Here is a 21601-nt window from a genome sequence, read left to right on the forward strand (position 1 = left end):
ATAAGCTGCTAATAGCAGTAACCTGGTTATGCAGGAACATGGAGTTATTTAAAGAGGAGATGAAGGCCCAGCTGGGCAGCAGTAGGGATGTAGATCTGTGTAAGGGGACTGTCGGTGTGAACACACAAATAGTTACATGTTTTTTTTCTAACACTGTTATGAAATACGCAGCCAGATTCTTCTTTTATTTACTTTCCCAGGCTTCCATGGGTGACTGCTAAGAATGTGAATAAATCAGCTGCTAACACATTCAGAGGTGAAGATGAATACCGGATCACACTGCCCACTCACTGCAGGAGCATCAGGCCCGAGGGTTTATCTCCCGTGGTACGGCTATAAGTAAACAGGGTAGTCATACAGGCATGAAGGCACAGAAAAGCACAGAGAAGAGATCAAACTGAACAGTTTTTTTCTTCTTCAAGGGATCATGTTATTTTAACAGAGAAACATTCACACAAGCCTGAATACGAGACCTATAAACACCAACATCAGCAGATCCTTCTCTCCTAATGCTAAAGATGACATTAGTATTAATCTCTGGGTTAATGAGTGTTTAATTTAATTCAATTTGTTCTCATTTATAAAGTGGTGCAGAGGAGTAGATAGTGCCTCCACTAATTTAACTAAGATCTTTATTTCTGCTGGGCTCTTCACCAGAAACGCAAAGCATACAGTCATTGCAATTTGTCAAAAAATAAAGCTGTTGATTCCAGCAGGCACATCATAACAAAAGGACTATCTGCTTTTCTGCAACATAAATACCAGCAATAAGTTTTTTTAAATCAATAAAATCAATAAAAATCTCTTCATATTTGATTAATCCTTTAATACAACTACAAGCAAACTGTTTGTCCTTAATGCTGCCCAGAAACCACTTATTAAAACTGGTTATTTAGCACTGTTTTGGTAACTTTTTTATGCTGTTAACCAGTTTGACATTGGAGCAAATGTGGTGCACAAAAACCACTGAAATCTCCAGTTTTGGACTGAATATATCAGTCGTGTTCATTGTTCTGTGTTCTTGGCCTGCGAAGCGTTCAGCAGCCCAAGCTAATGATGTCAGTGCTGCTCGTTGTTTTCTTCATGTTCCGTCCTGAAACTTTGGTTCGGACTACTAAACAACAGCCAAGATCATGACCTTTCGCTGCAGACTGTTCTCCTCCCTTTGTCCTTTCAGATACACAACATACAGAGATCCTCTTGTGTATCAAACATGCATGACAGCAGCAGATGCTTTTTAAACTGATTTGTGAGCCAACATGATTTAAATTTTCCTCAGTCTTAAGTAAGAAGGATAATATTTTCAGCTCCATGAAGGAACACGCAAGGTCATCTTGACAGGAGATTTAACTGCTCTTATCCTCTAATATTGTTACGTCACCTCAAAGGCTTTTTAATCACTTACTCAGCGTAATAGTCATCACACTCATAAGTCAGTTTATGCCATTTGAATGAGCAGTTGTAGCCCAGAGAGCCGTTATACAATCAAGCTTCATTGTTCATTATGTCAGCTCCCAGACACATTTAAAGTGATATCCGGCGGAATTTTTTTCATGTCACTGACCAGGAGCCTTGATGGACTATTGGAATATGCTGAAGGTGAATGTAGCAAAGTCCCATCATGACTCATTTATATTACTGATGAATAACTTGGAATCAATCTCACATGATGGTGAGATATATATATATATATATATATCTATATATATATATAGATATATATATATATATAGATATGTATATATTATTAAAGATCTTTTAGATTTAAGTGCTAATTTTTCAGCAGACTTCAAAGCAGTTTCTGTAGTCGGACTCCGGGACAAATGAAAGAACGGCAATTTGAGTTTTCTGAGTTCATAAAGTTTTCATTTTCATTTTTATTTTTACATAACTTTGTTTTTACAGGTTGCGTAAAAGAGAAAAAGGCATAAATTGATCAAACTTTTGATTAAATTACATTTAGTGACCTTGACTCGTTCGATTCCTGAATTCCTGACTGCCTGTCTATCTGTCTCATTTCGATAGATCCAAACTGGTATTAATGTGATGTTACGAGAGCAGAAACAAATCCTTCACTTCTTATTTTTATCCACTTTTACACATTTGTTTCCTACACATATGCAATTCAGGATATCGGAATAGTTTTAGATTAATATGTGTGTGATTAAATATGTAAAACATGCTCTTATTAATTCACTTATTTAAAAAAAATAATAATAAAATAAGGATAATCCAATAGGTACTGATGTTTTATTTTTTAGACTCAATAAAAAGCCTGCTGGGAGATAGCTTTGCAGTGCATTTGTTCTTTTGTCAGAGGATTCTGTTGGATTCTGGTGATCCAATATTTATTTGTCAGCTCTCCTCATCATTTGTTCATTTTGGTCACATTTAACTGACTCTTACACAGAAAGACGGGTCACATCGTTCAGCCTAGCTACAATATACTGAGCACACAGATGGCAAGTGGAAAAGTAGATTAACCCGAATGAAGCTGTCTGAAGTAAGACATCATTATCCATTTTTTGTGTATGTGTGTCATACACACACTCTGTGTTGTGAGTCATCCTCCCAGATCTGCACATGTGACGATGCAAGAATTCCCTAACAGCCAATTGGAGCTTTTGGAACAGAGGTGTTTCTGTAGCAACGACACAGTGACAGCAGCAGATGGGGTTGCTGCTGTGAAGGAGAGAACAGAGGACAAACGCATCCATATATCCAGTTAAACCTGTCGTTTTTTTTTTTTTGTTTTTTTGTTTTTTTTTGTCTCTGTTGAGATTAAACTGATTCTCTTCACTAAAAACTTTTGTGGACAATGTTTAGTTTGAATCCTCAGGATGAAAATGAGCTGACAAAACCGCGAGAAATACAAAACTTTTTTATGAAACTTCTTCCTTAATGAAACTACAGCTTAAAGACTTCTGCTGGTGTCTTGTTCACATGCGGCCATCTATTAGTGTTGATGATCAGTTATTTATGTGAGCATATTTACTTGCTCTCCTTCTCTCTGTCCAACATCCACCTCCCTTCTCCTTTTCTCATTCCCATCTCTAGTTCCGTCTATAACTGGCAGAATCATTATCACTCCCTCCATCATTCCCTTTGGCGCTCTCTGTCTTTCCTCACCACATTCACAATTCATAACTTTGACTTCACCCCTAAAGTAGGGCAGCTGATAATATGATATAATGTTGTAAATAATTATGTTTATAGTTGCTTGATTGAACCAGATAAATTAAAATCTTCCAAAATGTCAATGCTGTAGATGTAAAAGCCAATGCAAGTTGGTTTATGAGAGATTTTTGAGACTTAGAATGTAGTGTAATGTGTTTTAATCAGGCTAAATAGACGTAATTAAAAAGCAAAATGCTGTGTTTTGTCAGGGATTTGTTTAAAGCCACGTAATAAAAAGATCAAGTGCGTCTTAGTGAACCTACTTTGCTTCATGCAGCACTTTGTAATGTAACTATCATGCTTTGGTACATTGCTAAGTCAACATGAAAATGATATATGCCTGAGTCCTACTTTCAACACTCCATCTCATACCCATCTGAAACCCCTCTCACCCTCTGTCTGCACCTTCTGAGCTGCCCTTCAAAGATTTTCTTTTTTAATTCAGTGTTTCTATCTCCCTGCTTAGCACAGTATCTGTGTGTCTCCTTATCTTAATCTATACTTAGATGTCCATTGGAACAAACAGGAAGATCTTGGCCCTGCAAGCACAGCATCATCCACACATTTCATGTAATATTTCTAGCAGATGTGTTGTGTTCATACTTGCAGCTCTGTTTTCTAGTAGAGACCAAAATGGAACTTGAGTCTTGGTTCACTTTGCTGTTAACGCTGATATATCCACTATGTTCAATATTCATATTCAATATACTTGCTTTCATAACAGGGAAGTGGGATTGGATGCCCTCTCACACACACACACACACACACACACACACACACACACACACACACACACACATACACATACATTTCATTGACAGATCCTACAGATTTCCAAAACAACTCTTTGTGTCATGCTAAATGTGCAACTGGATATGTCTGCGGTTTTGTTTTAAGTTAAGATTTCTTCTAGAACTTCTTAAAATGTATCAAGGAGTTTTAAGTCACACTGGGATGTTGTTCCGTGACACTAAAGCAAAAATGGTTTGAAAGGAAATAAGTTCTAAAGTTGCATGGAAATGTAATGAGCAGCACAGCTTTATGTAAGCTTGACATCAAGATTTTACTGTAAGTTTGCCCATCTTTGTGGTCCATGCTGCGTTTATGTTTCAGTTGAAATGTACAAGAGTTTGTGTCCAAGTGGACAGAGACCTACCTGTTCCAGATGGCAGTGGTCACATTTATTAAAACAGCCACACACACTAACAGAGCAATATAAATCTAACTTCACCTTGGAAGTGTGTGTGAACACAACTAAAGTAGACCAGACAGTAAACAATAAATGACTGCAGATTTAAACTATTGAATGAGTTTTATCAGTAAAGTGACAACCCAGAGTTCCTCCATCTTCTCTTATTAGTTTTGTGGATGTGGGAATATTTTAACACATATCATACTACACTTATTATATATTAGCTTTAGAGGAGGCTTTAAATCCATGGCAACCAGGTACACCTATTTCATCTTCAACTTTTGTTCTGAGATTGATGTTTTCATATTAAGATGATGATGATGGCTATTAACCTTTGGTCTTTTGTTATGTTTTATAGATCACAGAGCTCTTGGATGATGACAAGTGTGAGGAAGAATGTGAAGAGCTGCCTCAGGATGGCGAGGAAGAACCCGCTGCCTCCGACTCACCACAACACACATGCACTGATGACAGCACAGAAGCCAGGTGAGACTTCATTACAGAAGCAGATTAACAGATGGACATGTGACAAATGGACTGGACTGAGTTTAAAAACTGGCACCCAGTAGTAACATTCACAGCTGGTACTTGCAGTTCAATCATTTATTCCGCTGGTTGCTCTTGTTTGTATGATGCCTTTAGAAGGAGCAGTTTCTGTTTTGCAATCCTTTATCTCTCAGTTGTATGTTTTATATAATCAGTGTGTGAAGACAGCTGTTTAATCTTTTGATTATTGCATCATTTTATCACACATTTTCATAGATGTACCGTTGCCTCTTGATGTTTTTTTTTTAACTAGAAGCCAACAGGATATACAATTTTTGCTCACGTACTCAGGATAATCAGTTAGACTGAAACACCAGAGTCCAATCTTTCTGTTTGATAATATAAATCCTGTCAGGTTCTCCTGCACTTAGTAGCACATCCATACTACTGTATATAGACACCTAAATATTTTTACATATACACCTAATCACAGGCAAAGAACTTAAGTGAGCACTAAAAGTGCATTGAACTGAGTAAAATATTTTAGAAGTTCATCAAAAAAATAGCATAAAAATGATCATCTGACAATTGAGACGTCTCCTTGGTCAACTGTGTTTTCATTATTACGCTTAAGAAGAATTCTGAGTAAATCTTCAGTGGCATGGTGCACATAAATTTAAGTCTGTACAAAAGGTAAAAGAAGCAAATAGGCAAACTTTTATTTGCTTAGCTCTGAGGTTGTGTTATTTACATGTAAAATTTCCATCACAGTGTTTCAAACAAGCAGGGCAGGGAGGAAAACACTAAAGAAACATTAAGTTAAAACAGCCTGTATCATAAAATGGATGAGTTGAACATTGAAAAATGTGTCATAATAAGGAGGAAAGGATTTACAGTTATTCTTAAACAATTAGATAATCTCTATTCATTCAAGTCGAGTACGGATAGCTGTCTTCACATCCCACAATGTTTATGGTCTCTTTCCACAACTATGCCTTTGTCCTTAATTACAGAAACATTGTCTTTTTCCTTACAAGACAGTTGTGGGGAACCAGTTTGTTCTAATTTCTCAGTGGTATATGACTTCACCCTGCACGTGTGCTTTTGACCAAGTCTGTTTTTAGTCATGTTGGAAGTATTTTTTAACACATTAACATGTCATAAATGTGAAGATGTATGTTGAGTTTTACGTTTTACGAGCCTTTGCTGTTGCTCAGTAGCTTACAGCAACTGTTGTAAAGCAGTGGGAAGCAATCCATCACTTGCCTCTGAATCTTTACAACACTGACTAAATTCTACATCTGTGTGTGCTTGTGTTGGGTTCAGGCTACCAGCCATACCCTACTGGCCTTTACCATGATTATGGTCATTAATCCAAAATCCTGTCATGCACACACACATTAAACACCTGCTCCGTGGAGCAACACAGTACTATGCGTTTGTTGTACATATGTAGGATTGTGCATTTGGTTGCACTTGCAATTAAAAGGAGCTGGAATTTGAACATGCTGGTTGGTCCACCTGTACCTGTTCTCCACTTAACCTGTGAGCATTTTGTGTTATTGGTCTGGGTCCATCTCACAGTCTAGAGATCAGATCAGTAATCCAGCCTGATCAGCCCTCAACAGGATAAGCAGGTTTAGCTGATGGATGGAAGATTTTAGATGGCAGCTGTTGTATGATTGTGCACTCTCTGCTGATGATGGAGAGCTGCAGTAAATTAAGCCTGACCAGAATGTTTTAGCCTTTATTTCTCAGTCTTTATTTATTTATTTATTCATTTTGTGGCATTAATTCTCTTTAAACTGTAACAGACCTGCAGCCATCATCCCTCTGACCTTGCCCGGCCTATGTGGTCTGGTGGATTACTGCTATTTTTGAGTCAAGAGTCAACAGCCTACACAACAAAGCTTTCTAATGAACAGAGTGCAGCAGATTGAACTCCTATTTTAAATAACAAAAAAAGTAAAACACACTGTTTCTTTTTTCTTTTTCTTTGAAATGCTACTTGTTGGACTTTGAGGTTCCTATGAAATAGATTTATTTGGCATAGAGTTTTGTGTCCAGAACAAAAAGCAAAAATGTTCAGGTTTGGCCACACTTCTAAATGAGTGTGTGATCAAATCAGTTTCATATTTTACATTTTGGAAAACTTAATTCAGTTCCATTTGAAATGCTAAGATGTAAATTGCCAACAATAAATTGAGGAAATTTAGCAGCGGAATATAAGAAAAAGATGGTACTTTATTCTTCAAAATCATTTTTTTAAAAAACATACTGTCATCTGGAAAGTGAAAATTTGTTGTCTGTTGTTGATTAACTTCAATATGCTTTAAAAATGAGTTTACTACTTGTCGAGGTTTCACTCAGCTCTGTGCCAGAGTCTTTGCCTCCTTTTCTTATGTGACAAATGTGTTGCATTCTTTCCATTTCTGGCATAATTCTTAAACACGCTGTGTCAGATATTTGAGGAGAGCATTTGGAATGTGTTTGTTATACATGCGCCGTACGGTTTAGCTGCTTGTAAAGCTTTGAAATAGAGACAAAGTTCTCGTCCTGTGACTCAACATGTTGTTTGTCTAGCACTTGACAGACAGCGAAGTCTGTCTGTGGCTGTTGCAGTGCTCTTCTAATAGACTCTGACAGTCACACACACACACACACGTATATATACACCTTACATTCTGACAGCTTCTACTCATTTCACATCTATAAATAAATCCTGGTATTTCTCCTCTGATCTCTCTTCTTACCCCATCCCTGCCCCCTCCTCTTGGCCCCTGCTTGTATTCTTGCTCTTGATGGAAAGTATTTTTCATGAGGTTGCTGAAATCTCCTGCCAGCTTGAGATACAGGGTTCTTGGGGAGTGCTTTTGGCTCCTGCGAGGAAGAGGAGGAGGAGGGGATGGATTAATGGAGGGAACAGAGAATCAGAGTGCAGAGAGACCGTGACGGCGCAAGAGGAGGGTGGGAGAATAGAAGTGTAACCCTACTTGTGAACGATTTATTGATTTGCAGTCTGAGTGAAAAGGCAATAACCAGGCAGGAAAAGGTCAACTCAGACAGTAGAATTTAATAACATCATCCAGCACGTGTTTTCAATTTTATCCAGCCTCAGTTCTTGACGGTCAGGTCTCAGTAGTGCAACCGTCAGGCCAGTCGGACTTATGTGTACTGTCTCGTGCTGCAGATTACCAGTCTTGTACATCGCTCTTAAAGGCCGTTGATGGAAGATTATCTGCTGCTTATTTTTATATCGCAGTGAAAATGATTCATTACCCTGTTTGGAATCACAACATGCAGGAGAACTCTTCTGCTTACATTGTTGCCAACAGTATGCAGCACGTGTGTATCCACAAATAAATGGGTACAAACACAAGTGCTGTTGTCTTTACTGGGTCACGTTTAGTGTCTGTTTACACAGGGTGCACCCCACAGTTAAGGCACAGGTACACACCATTGTGTTTGTAAATCTAGGTTCAAAGAGTGCAACAATCATGCCAAGTTTAAGGACATTTTTTAATAATAATCAGATTTTCGCTTTAAAAAAAATTCTAATTTATTCTCAAACTTGCTGCGTTTGATAGTATTGTAGAGCTGGCTTGTGTAGTTGTGTTTTCTGACTAGAAAAACAAAAATTTGTGATTTTCCATATAGCAAGCCAGAGTCACCTAACCTCTGCCTTGACTCGTTTTGTGATTAAATAAAACACAGACTTCTTAATTACTAGGGCTGTGACGATATGCTTTTGTCCCGATTTGATTCAATTCGATTCCGATTTTTTTTTTTTTTTTTGGGTGCCGATTCGATTTAAATTGCGATTCTCACAATTCTTCAATATTGCTGATTTTTGTAGATTAAAAACAAAACAAAAAAAATGTAAAAAACTTTGTTTTTGCTGGTCATTTTTCTTGATTTCAATAAGAAAAAAAACAACACAGCAGCCAGATCATCATTCTGCTGATATAATGCCCAAGAAAACGTAAAAAGATCAATAAAAACAATAAAAAATGGCAAAAAAATTTATGATGGATTATTTTTATTCATTTGAAGAAAAAAAAAGATTTTTTTAAAACAAAAAATCTATTTTAAAATTGTGGGAAAAAAATCCTGATATTTGATTTTTCAATTCGATTTTCCCACCCCTATTAAATACAGCTCCTTCCTGGGTTTCTTTGACTGCTGTATGGCGCAAATGGCCGACACACAGCTTTCCTCACACCTCCCAGCAGTGTACATTACTGTACACTCTAATTTACAGTGGCAGGCATAGTTTACAGGCACAGTGTGTACCTACAGGTTGACCCTTTTCCTTTTTTTTGGGTTTCCTCGTTGGAACCTTAGCAGAGCTGGAGCAGACATGTACATGTTGGATTTGATGCATCCTGATGACCTTTTACTTGAATACAAATAAAGTAAATAGGTCAGTGCAGCAGGAACAGCTGTCTGCTTTTGATGATTTGACCTACTTGTTGGGTAGATCATACTTTGTTTTCCTGTAGCTAAAACCTGGGAGAAAAAGATGGACACTGGTGCAAACCAAATCTTGTTTTGCTCTTTAGCTGTTATGCCTGTAGTGTGACTCCACATGCACTTGAGATTAGTATTATTGAGGTATAATTACTGAATCACAGTAAGTGACCTGAAATTTTACTAAATGTGTCGTTGCTGGGTTTTTTTTTCTTTTCAGCTTTATCTTTATAGGAAGTTAACCACCAGAATTTTTTAATCTATTGGGGAAAAAATGGAAATACTTTGTGAAATATTTTAGTTATTTATTTTTCAAAGCATCTGAACTTCCTGTTGTAGCACGTGCCATCAGTTAATCCCTATATAATAATTTTATTAAGATGTGTTTCAACTTGATTAAGAGAGATCCTTTATTTCATCTTCTTGAAAAGGTTGAGGTTGGGGTGCCAGCATTTGACACAGTGTGTAATGTGACAACCTTATTCGACCCACATAGCGCCATTTGTCAACAGGCACGACCAGTTCTGCTAATGGAACCAAACTAACTAAAGAGACACTTGAAGCATTGGGCTACTAGATTATTTTGAGATAACTTTAGACACCTTTTCATATCAATGTACTTTTCTTTTACATGATGTATTCTGTGTGATATATAACATGTAAAAATGGGATATGGGATTTATGCAATCCACATAATTCCACTTATACTGTGAAAATGTTTAAAGGAAATTATTGACATTTTTGGGTAACTGCTCAGTTTATTTTCCTCTCATACATTTTGTAGTTAAAAAAAAAGATAAAATCAGGAAATATATCTTGAAATCCTTTAAAGCCCAACCAGTGAACTTTGGCAGATTTTCTCATTAAAACCCCCTAACAGCAGTTAATTTAGCATCCATCTTGCATCTTGTCTCTTCTCTGAGCTCTCTATGGCAGGTAAATGTTACTCTGATGATTTGTTTTATTTCGTGCTCGTCAGTTTCGCCCTCTTTCTATTTCTCACTTTGTATGATAATCTCCACTTGTGTTCCTTTGCTGATTCCAAAATGTTTACATTGAAATGTCTGGATGTGTTGAAATCCAGTTGTTAGCGTAGGATGCAGTCCTGTAAAACAAAATGTTGCAGTAAAGTGATGTGCTGAGATGGAAAACAATAAAGGCCTTTTTCTCAGCCTGTGGACACTGCTGGGTACAGTAACTCCAGGAATGGTAATTAACTAGAAATATTAAAAGTACAATTAATTTATATAAAATTTAGAAAAACAACAAATCTTCACATTTTTTAATGATTATAATTTTTATTTTTTATTTTTTTTATATATATATATCTTTGACTTGTTTTGCCTAAATAGGATTATAGCATTTAGCGATGTATAATTAGATCTTGCAGGGGACATTCTTTACTTATTTTTATTTAGGGTTATTTTAACCTTTTCTTTTGTTTGGGAGAAGCTTATACACTGCCACCTATTCCATTTTTTGTCGCTTTCGCTGCTTAAATATTGTAACTTAGTACTTCTGTCAAGTTATGCCCCTTTTTTCACCAACATCCACTAAGCCATACCGCATTTGTCTTTTCCATGACAAATGAGGCGTCCTCAGTGTGGGCGGGGTCACCATAGCAAGCACAACAGCATCCATCTGAAGTGTTGGGCAGTCATTTGTTTGCAACTGACACGGCACAACAGTGGAGGACGTCAAGGCAATGCTTTACCTTCTGCTCGCTCTATGGCTTTTAATCAGGAAAAGATTCTATAATCAGAGCCAGAGAAGGCTGTTAGTGGAAAAGCCATTGTGCTGCTGTCTGCTGATACTAAGTTGTTCTCATGACCCATCCTTAAAAGTCCAATCTTGACCAATAGTGGCCTGCAAACTGCACACGTGACATTTTCAGCCAGACCCCACAATGTCAGAACCCCAACGAAGTGGGTGCGAAAAAGCGTCAGTCTGTCTGTTGATCTAATATCTTCTCATATGAAATCATGTGATATCAAACAGCTGCAGCTGGTGTTAGAATGAAAGAGTTAAATACGCTTATTTTGTTAGTCTTGGGACCCTGCTAAGTTAAATGTTTTTTCAGCATAAAATGGCCTTAAACATCACATCATCACAGATGATCATTTTCAAGCCTTTCTTTTTTTTTTTTTTTTAAAAAAATCGTTTATAGACTCCTATCTGGTAACAGCACACACCCAGCAGTGACCACTTAGTGCCAACGTTACATGTAACAATAATTTATCTGAATATTTTTGTCCAGTCATCTGTCTTCGTCTGTTTCCACAATGAGGCTTGTTTTAAGACAGAACCTTTAGTCAGCCCAGGTTAAAATAAAGTATTATGAGTTCTTACCATGTCATCATGATCATGTCATTACATCAGCTGTATCATTTTAGATAAAGTCCATGTAATGACAAACATTGTTTAATTTGGTTTCTATGACTTTGATTTAAAAGAAGGTCATCTAAAGTAATTTACTAATTGGAAACATTTTGACACACATAGAAATGTTATTAGACTTTGAAGGACTAACTTAGTTTAATGAAGAGTATTTGAACGTGTTTTGATTTACATTATCTTTGATTAAGATTAAATGTTCCACATAACATCAGCACACATACAACACACACAAATATAACTATTAGAAATGCAAATTTAAAACTGATTAAAATTCTTTCTATGTTCTCCAACTCTACTCTTTTTTACTTTCAACAAATTTCCCTTCATATAATTACATTGACCCAATATGACTTGATTTAATGTTGTGTGTCGTAACATTGAGAGTTTAGGAAACAGAAACTGTGTCTAAACTTCAGGACAAAGACAATAATTTGCGAAATTTGCAAGCTAAGGTAACATGTTGTGGTGTTTCTTTCTCTCTTTCTGTTTGTTGTTTCTTCAAAAGCAGAGAAGGAAAAGCTTTTAGTGGACAGTTTTCCAGGATTTAGCAAGCTTTTTTCAAATGAAGCCATTATGGGTTAATAATCATCTCATTATGTCACTGTCCCTCACTAATCTGTAATTTCCTAAGTGTGTTAATATGCTCACTAGACTGTTATCACAAAGAGTTCATATAGGTTGACAAGAATGCAGGTATGTGTCTTTTTGCTTCTGTGCCAATGGGAATTGTGTGGATGGGTGTGTGCGTGCGTGTGCGTGTCATGACACAGTCCACTGGGCCACTGCAATAACTGCTGAGTTCATAGTCATCACCAACAGGACCAAAAAAAAATGTACCTCCTCCCACTTTCTCCCTCAAGCCTGGCCCACACAACACTTTTCCTTTTCACAATTGGCTCCCAACTCCAGCCCTTCCCATCCCATTGGTCCTCCCAGGGCTGTTGCTTGGTTACATCAGAAGCTGATATATTTGAGCAGTGCTCTGGATGTTCACTGCAGCACTTTTACAGAGAGTGCAGAGTGAGATAACCTCCCTCACAGACACACACTCAAGAAAACAAACACATACCGGTTTCAGACGACTCCACAGCATGCACAGTAGTAATACTCTTGCTCTGCTGCTCGACCTGCTGGTACTGACGCTCACATCTCAAAGTGCTCAACTGGGATAACCGACCCACTTGATACAAGGCTGATCTACAGACCTGCCAAGTGGTGAAAAAGGAGAAGTCTGAAGGGAAGAGCGAGTGACAGTTCAGACAGAACAAGATTAGCTGCTGGATCCTCCCCCCGCTGGAGATGTGTCAAGTGCTGAACAGGTAACAAAAAGAAGGGAGACAGAAATCGTATGAGTTTGGTTAAAAGTCAAGCTCACATCTCTCCTGGACATTCAAAGAGGAAAAGACTGGACTAGCTCGCAGGGCAAGAGATAAAAAAGCGCAAAAAAAAAAAACTAACTTCCAGAAAAGCCAAGATAAGACTGACTTCGACACACCTTCGAGGTGGACCCACTGGCATACAGACAGCAGATAAGAGAGCAAACACAGCTGGAAACATGAGAATGGCCTGTGACATTCTGCTGCAGAGGTAAACAAGGTTACGTAACTTGTGTTTTCTGACTAGAATTAATGATTTTGTGCATCGGTGAATGTATGCCTTTGAGGAGAAAGCAAATATGTGGTTGGGTAACAAGATAATGTAGTGAATGAAAAGATTGAAGCATGGTTTGGTTTGTGGAGCAGGGGATGAATGCATAAATTCCAGACATGTTTTTTTTTCTTGGAAGAATGGAGTGAAATCAGGTTAGTGTGATTGTTACTAAATGTTTACCTATTAGCAGGAGCTAAGAGAGGAGAAAGAAGAAAGTTTTTTTCTTTACTTTATGGTCATTATCATGCTATGCAATCTTAATAAAAGAGAAAGCATGGGGTGTGTGTGCCTGTGACTGTGTGTGTGTGTGTGTGTGTGTGTGTGGTGGGGGGAGGGATGTGTCAGCATTTAGCTAATAGCTGAGATGGCAACAACTCCAATCTTTCTAATAAGGGTTTTTGTGTTCATTTAGGCTTCATTAGTTCACTATATTAATCAGATTAACCTTGTCATAGGATTTAAATATAAACATTTTAAAATGAATTTTTTTTTTTTTTTAAATGTTGCTTTTATTTTCTCGCATCAGCTTACTCAAAGACATTTTTAGCTATTTGGAGAGGAAATAAGGGTAATGGTCCTATTTGTATGTCTGCATATTTGGTGACGAGTCTTAAGTAGAAGCCAATTATTGAAACGAATGAGCAGTTTATAAACATTTCTAATTAATACTTTAAATAAAGAAGCTGCTGAGGGACTGATTTGAATTTTTGATTGTGGCTAGCATAAATGTTTGGTCTTGTTAATCATGGACCAGTGTTGTGTTTAAAAAAAGATGTTTCATTGTCTTATCAAGCAAAAATGCCTTTATATATATATATAATATAAAAAAGATGTGATATTTGGGGGCTGATCTTTGTGACATATGATGACACAGTGAAAGTCTTGTGGTCTTGAAATGACTTTTTCCAGCATCTAGCTGTTGTTGCGTGTATACTCGCCTCACTAAGGCTCAACCATGTAGCAAACTGTTAGCATTCTCCCATCATCTAATCTTACAGATGACTCTGCAGGAAGAATGATTAATGAAAACGGGCACGAGGAGGTAGAACACTACTGTGAAAGATTTAAGTCAGCTAAGCAAACTGGATGATTGCCTTCAGGTGGCCGAATGACTGTGGGATGATGATTGAAGCATCAGACATTCATGTCGTTCAGTGACCTGATGAGTAACAAATAAGCTGCACTGAGGCAGAAATGAGAACAAGCAGCTCTTAAATATTTTCAACTAGTCTATGTTTGTGTTGTTGACTTGTTTAAATGCAGACATGGGGTGTTGGAATATCTTGATCATTTGTTGGCCCTGACCTTAAGAGCTGCAGAATGAGGAGAACCGTTTATCAGATGTAAGGTGATGATGATAAGGATGGAAGTTGGATTTTCTGCAAAAGCCTGAAATTGATTAACGTCTGAACTGGGTGACAAGTCAGGGCTGTGATCTGGCTTCTTTTGTGCATGCCGGTGTGTGTTTTGTGTGTGTGTGTGTGCTTGGGTGAGAGAATTGCCTGCTGCAGTCAGTGCTGCCTTCCAACCAGAGCCAAGCAGAGTCAGGTTGCTGACAACAGCACCTCTGTGGAATCACAACTAACTTCCGAATTACCTTACACACCCACATGGCGCGCACACACTTTGTCCTTTTTGTCGAGCCATCCGAACAATTTTTTTGAGTCAGCACGCACAAGAAATCTCTGCAGTCCTTTTACTTTGTTCATGTGATGCAGCAAACCAACGTCATTCAGAGATGTTTTTGTTGTTTTGTCTGATTTAACGTCATTGATGCTCTGTGCAGCTCATCTCATAGTCAATGATATGGAAACAGAGACTCTAGTTCTACTGTTGTGTGTGTATTTATACACACACACACACACACACACATATATATATATATATATATATATATATATATATATATATATATATATATATATAATTACTACTATATGTTTAGGTCATCAAATTACAAAACAAGATGTGACCTGCTTATTTGAACAAAACGTCAAAATAAAAAAAAAAGTGGAGAATATCACAGCCTGACTGGGTCTAGTGTTGTAAAGAGCAGACTAAATTTTGCTGCAGTTTACTGTCAGCTGGTCAAGGCTCAGCCATGTCTCTCAGTGATTTAAATCCCCAAATATATGAAGGTCACATTCTTGCTGCAGAAATAAAGTGATACAGGATCTTCTGTACTTAAACTGAATGACATTCAATAAGCGCTTAATAAGATGTGCACACCATAAAACCAGCTTTAACCGCCTTTGCAACATGCAAGGAAGTTGAAAGATTTGTCTTTAGAACATGATAAAGATATTTATTGGCAGCATTTTTAAAAAACTTGCAATTCAGCAAGTCTTTGCCACACAAATATGATCCATTTTATTTTATTTTAATTTATTTTTTATTCTCCTCTTTTCCAAATGAAATTCTTTTGCCTGGTAACCTGCTGCCGTGGAGATTCTTCATGCTGTGGGATTTAGTCAGCAGACGGCTAACAAGTCTGTGATCTGAGCAGTTCTGACAAGGTTCCTAAATCTCCCACAAGCTTGTCTCAGACGTCTTCACAGCATACAATGAAATAAAGCAAAATAAATGAGGAAATAAAGATTAGAACTAAAGCTTCCTTATGTGAACAGCCAAAATGTGCCATCAATAGAATATCATTTACTAAACAAAGAAAAATAAAGCAGGCAATCTGTGAGTTACTGTGTGAAAATAAAGAAACCGTTCACTGAGGTCACCATCAAAGGATTTCCAGTATTGCTGCCAACAAACAGCTTGCAATAGGTGTGACTCATTAAGTTGTTATTGAGATCTCATCTCTGTCTGCAGTTCTGGCTTAAGGAGCTGATCTGATCCCACTACTTGGAGCACTTCTGTATAAAGCTGTCTAATTGTTTGCCAACAAATGTGCCACAGTGGCACACTAGCACATTGTGTAGTTTTAGGCCAAAGACTGTAGTAGAGCTTTAGTTACACGTCACAGTAGCACATTTTTTTGTATCGATGTAAAAACGCCACAGCATCAGCACCGTTGGTAAATAAATTTAAGTCACGGGAGACCAGTACCTAAAGGGAAGTATGAAGCATCCCTAGACTTGTTAAATCTGAAACAATAACAATTAAATTTACTGAAACAACATAATTTATAACCCTTATTGTGTTATAGTGTGACTTACTATATATATATATATATATATATATATATATATATATGGTATTATTATGTCTGTCTGGTTTACCAGCAAAGCAGATTAGTAAAGTGGAACCACATTTGTCTTTAAAATGTGTCTGTTTCAGAATTTGCACCAAAACCACTCTGTAGTTCATGTTCAGTGATCTTATCGGTCCTTCATTGGTCTCCAGGATGAGAAGAAATGCCCCCAAAGGCTCCATAAAGACTGTGTTGTATAATCCTAAAGAGTCCCAATGACGTTACCTTTGCTGCTTTGGGAGGTCGAAAAGGTCAGAAGTGCCCCTCAAGTTCTCAGGGGCATAATGATGTAAAATTAGATGTTGTCTTTGCTACCTAGTGCCTGTGGCAATTATGTAACATCCTGAAGGGCCCTTCCAAGAATCTATTGTTAGAGATTCAGCCACCCAGTGCCGCCCTTCAGGGTAAGTCAGCTTCACAGTCTCCTGTCAGATGTTATCAGTGTGTTGAAGGGGCATCTGCTGCTTTTGTTCTTATTTAAAGGACAGTTCAGTTATGTTGATTAACAGTAAAAAAAGAAAAATAAAAAAAAAGAGAGATTCACATGACTGAGAATCTGATGTAAACTCAGTCCAGCCATTGAAGTTGTTTCATGTCTTTCGTCACACTCTTTAGCATTATCACAATTTCTTCTCTTATTTTCCCTCGCAAAGTCTTTTTAGTTACATTTGCAGGCTCATTGTAAGACCTCAGCAATGCAAGTAATTTTTTATTTGTTTTTTTTTCTCCCTTGTCTATATCTCCTGTCATATACATGCAAAGTTAAGGTTATACTTTCCTAACAGGAATGGGAGATGTTTGTTCTGTTCAAACAGGATTCAAGGGAGGAGAGAGAGGAGATCAAACAGGAGTGAGCCATGAAAAATTAACTAAGAGGAGGATAAAGGGCAATGAACTAAAAAAAAAAAAAAAAAAAAAACAGAAAATAAGTGAGAACAATTCAAATGAGAAGATAATTAGAGTAGCAGAAACAAGACAATGTTGAAGGGATGGCAAAAGAACAAGAGGAAGAGGCCAGTTAGTTCCCAGTCTGCCATTAATAATTCAGACTGTATTGATCTACCTGAGCTGCATTAGAAGTGTGTGTGCTTGTGTCAGAGTCTTACACACATGCACAACAAAGGTTGCATAACGTCAGCTGTTGTTCCGATGAGCAGAGTTTGTCCGAACACACAGGCGCATACTATATGTGTAACCCACCCGTGCACTTTGCCATAATGTGAGTGACTTTGAATGTGATGCTGAGTTATGTAAATGCGGAGTCCTAGCATGCCTTTCAGTGAGTGCATTTGATAGGACACATCTTCACACACACACACACACACAAGTCCTTGCTTAAGGAGGAACATGGAAGAACAAACACAACATGACACACACCCTTATATCTGATCAGCAGGATCCAGCCGAGCTCTCTAGCCTAAATAACAATCTGCCCACCCAGGGTGGCGCCACTGTCTAAAACTGTGTGTGTGTGCGCATGCGTGTGTTTATGTATGTATGTGAAATATATTTTTCGAGAGTGTCATTCATACGAGCGTGTTTGACAACCTAAACCCACCGTGACCTGAGTTCCTTTTTACCTCCACTGGTCTAAAACTTTACTCAGTACTTAGTTTCTACCATCACACACAGTTAACATACACACTTCCATGCTTACCGAATGATTGTCCTTCTTCTTTCCTGTTTTGACTCTGACTGCTCAAGGTCATTTTATGTTTGTACAAGAAGGGAGACGAGGTGTACGTGATGTCCTAACCATGTTGTTCCCTTTCTCTCTACAGCTCCCACATCTCCTCTATATCCATCCTGCCCGCCGAGTCTGCCGAGTAAGTCCACTTTGCACACTACAGCTTCACAAATTAATGCAGAGACCGAATGCATATAGTGTTTTGATAAATTGCATTTAAGTTACTAAATATTCAGAAATGTTATGGTTCCATATAAAACAAAAACATCAGATGATGTGCAAACAGCACGAGACAAGCAGAGTGGAGTATAATACCAGAAATAGAGGAGGATGACTAGGCAGTGCTGAGATGAGAGGTTTACAGAGAGATTACAAAAGGAAGCAATAAAGAGGAAGGAGCAGAGCCTGCCTTGTGTTTTTATTACAAAGCTAAACTAAAGCATTTTGCACAGCTTGTTGCTTTTGGAGCCTCGGGGACTTGAACTCAGCAATCACATGACTGTCAGGCCTCGGCTTCCTCAGTGCATCGCATCAAAACAACGTGGAAATATTTTCTGCAGTGCTGTGCTTTAGTGTGAGTGTACTGACCTGAAGCATTGAATCAACAGTGAAATTCAGAAGCGGTTAAAGCCAGACCTCACCTCATAGAAGGTGCAGTTGGGAAGTATTTCTACTTTTGCTTTACAGTTACATCAATTAATTGAATAGCTGAGTAATGTAGGTGTTTGATTACTTAACCTGTGCAGTGTGTGAATGTGTGTGTTTCTCAGGGTTAAATAAACCAAAAGCAGCTTGTCTGTGAACATACCAGATTATCTACACAGATAATTAAACAACATTTTTAATATTGCTATTGCGACAGACCAGTTTTAGTTGTAACATTGTTCATGGAGGGTTTTAAATAGTTTGGGGGACATGCTGCAAGTTGTGTAGCTTTACTTTGTTGTTTACAAAGTCTACAAAGCACAGAAAAAAAATCTACATAGTGTGTTTGAAGTCGTCTGTTTCAGAGTTGTGCTAGGATTGTGGTGATCATCACAGTCTCAGATCTGAGTATAGTTAATGTCACAATATCCCATGGCAACCAGTGTGTGTGCAAAAACCTCTGTGTTAGTGTGATTTAAAGTCTATTTAAAAAAAGTTTCCAAAAACTAACAGAGTTGCTGATGCAAGCAAAGGTGTTTGTGAGCATCTGCATGCACACAGTGAATAATTAAGACATTTGGAAAAGCAAATACAGTAAAGTATTATCAAGAAATAAGATATGAATATCCACACATATCTCAGTAGGCTCCTGTAATAGAAATAATGTTTCGCAGCCCAGTGAAAATTAGAGTAGAAATTTATAATGAGTTGATCCACAAAGTCCAGACAAAGTGAGATGAAAGGTGATACAGTGAGGGAGCAGTTGGCGTAGAGGTGTTTTCTACAAGCCCTGCAGCCTGAATGCCGTCTAAGCTGGAGTGGTAAGGACTGAAAGACATCTTGAAGCCAGAGTAAATGAAGGAGCAAGGAATTATCTCACAATCATGGTCCAATAAATGAAGCCAAATAAATTAAATCTCTGTAGAGCCTGTGGGTCAACTGGAGCATGTCGGTGTAAAAGAGGTCAGAGCATGACTACTTTTGTTACCTTTTATAGGCCGTACAGCCTCCTCATCCCTCTCCTTATTACTCCTCTCTGGTTCCAGTTGAAGCATTATTAATCCCTGCAGCACTGCACCAGGTTATTGACTTTAAAAGTACTTGGTAAAACTCTGAGAGTAGAAAAGAAAAGAATAGCTCAGATTATTTTTTTATTTTTTTTAAATATTTTATTTGTTGTTGGCTTTTAGTAAATGTCTTTCTTTATGTGTCTGTAATGAGCTATAAAGAACATAGCACTTTATTTCTGCCAAAGGCTTTTGTACATTACTAAAGGTTTTACCTGTAAATATTTAAAAACACATTTTAGTGAGTGTTTCCTACTAAACTTAAACCTTGATACGGACATGAATCACTAAATAACCCACTAGACGTAATAAATTTGTATAACTGACCTGCATAGTGTGTCATGTTGAGAGATTCAACAGAACTTAATATCAAATAAAAGTAAATAAAAGTGCATTTTTGTATTATATAGTTAGCAATTTAGTCAACTGATGTGTGTTACATAATTCAAAAACTATATTTTGTTACTAAATTAGTATGAAATAAAGGTTACAGTTAGGAAATGTAGTGAATAAGATTTATTATTTAGGTTATTAACATAACTCTGGCAGTTTGTTTAAATTTTTAGCTTTGTAAAATCATATCTGAAGCTAAATCCTTAGATTTCTGCTAAATATATGTTTTGTATTCCGTGTGTCTTTTCCAGAATAATTCAGAGAACCATCAGAGCAGCAGTGAAGCAGCACTTCTTCAAGCTGAAAACCTCCATCAACCAGGACCTCGGCAGCTACGACAGCCAGGGGTGAGAGTACAGTACCAGTATCTGAACACTTGACAGGATGTATGGCATAGTTTGTGCTTCCACAGATTCCTCCGTGGTTGATAGTGGGATCAGGTGACTCTGAATGAACAAATGTGCCACAGTGAACATGCTGTACAAAGGCACAAAGCCAACCAGATGGTTCAGATTAAAAACAGCCACGTTGGTGTGTAGACGAGATGCCAATAAACTAATGGTATGTTGAGGGACACAACTGTTCTTTAGCCAAAGATAAAGTTAGACTCTGAAAGATGCAGCTTTGTCCTCAGGTTGTTTATTTGTATTTAAAATGGCTTTTTTTTAATTGTTTCTTTAACATTTGTATCCTGTATAACAGGTTGAGTCCCACTGAGCCTGAGAACCAGGGTTGTCATGGAGGCAAAGGGCAACAAACCGACCCTGAAGACACTCCCTATGACAGAGAAGGAGAGACCCCGCTCACTCAGACCGAAGAGCACATACAGCATAATCAGACAGACACACAGGTCAGTGGTGCACACATACACGTCTGTCACACACATACACACATCATCAGTCCTACATCACATTTCCCGAGTACCAATTGCTCATTTTCTTCCTCTGCTTATTTGTTAACATGAGTGTACTGACAGGCAAAGACAGGAATTCCTTCTGCACTCAGACTGAGAGTTGGTGACAAAAACACACACACACACACACACCACAAGTTTTTCCTGCATAAAATTTCCGAACACAGATGCAGATTGCTTCCTGTGTCGCCCACAGAATATTCCCCAAAAATAATCCTCATATAGGCCTCATATAGTGTAACAAAATAAAAGCCTAATAGTTTTCATGATTATTGATCATTTTTGATTTTGAGATTATTTATTTCACTTAAGTTTTAGA

The 21601-nt window shown here is 37.7% G+C and overlaps 1 protein-coding gene across 2 annotated transcripts in view; it reads left to right on the forward strand.

Moving 5' to 3' along the window:
• fam13b (family with sequence similarity 13 member B) overlaps positions 1-21601 on the forward strand; it is a 73500-nt gene that overhangs the window by 38697 nt on the left and 13202 nt on the right. For both annotated transcript variants that reach the window (XM_079249730.1, XM_079249731.1), the window contains exons 7-10: positions 4728-4855; positions 18359-18403; positions 20621-20716; positions 21072-21219. In XM_079249730.1, the coding sequence (XP_079105856.1) occupies positions 4728-4855; positions 18359-18403; positions 20621-20716; positions 21072-21219 (417 nt within the window). The remainder of the gene's footprint in view (positions 1-4727; positions 4856-18358; positions 18404-20620; positions 20717-21071; positions 21220-21601) is intronic.

This window comes from Telmatherina bonti (assembly GCF_933228915.1).
Source record: "Telmatherina bonti genome assembly, chromosome: 12".
Taxonomy (NCBI): domain Eukaryota; kingdom Metazoa; phylum Chordata; class Actinopteri; order Atheriniformes; family Telmatherinidae; genus Telmatherina; species Telmatherina bonti.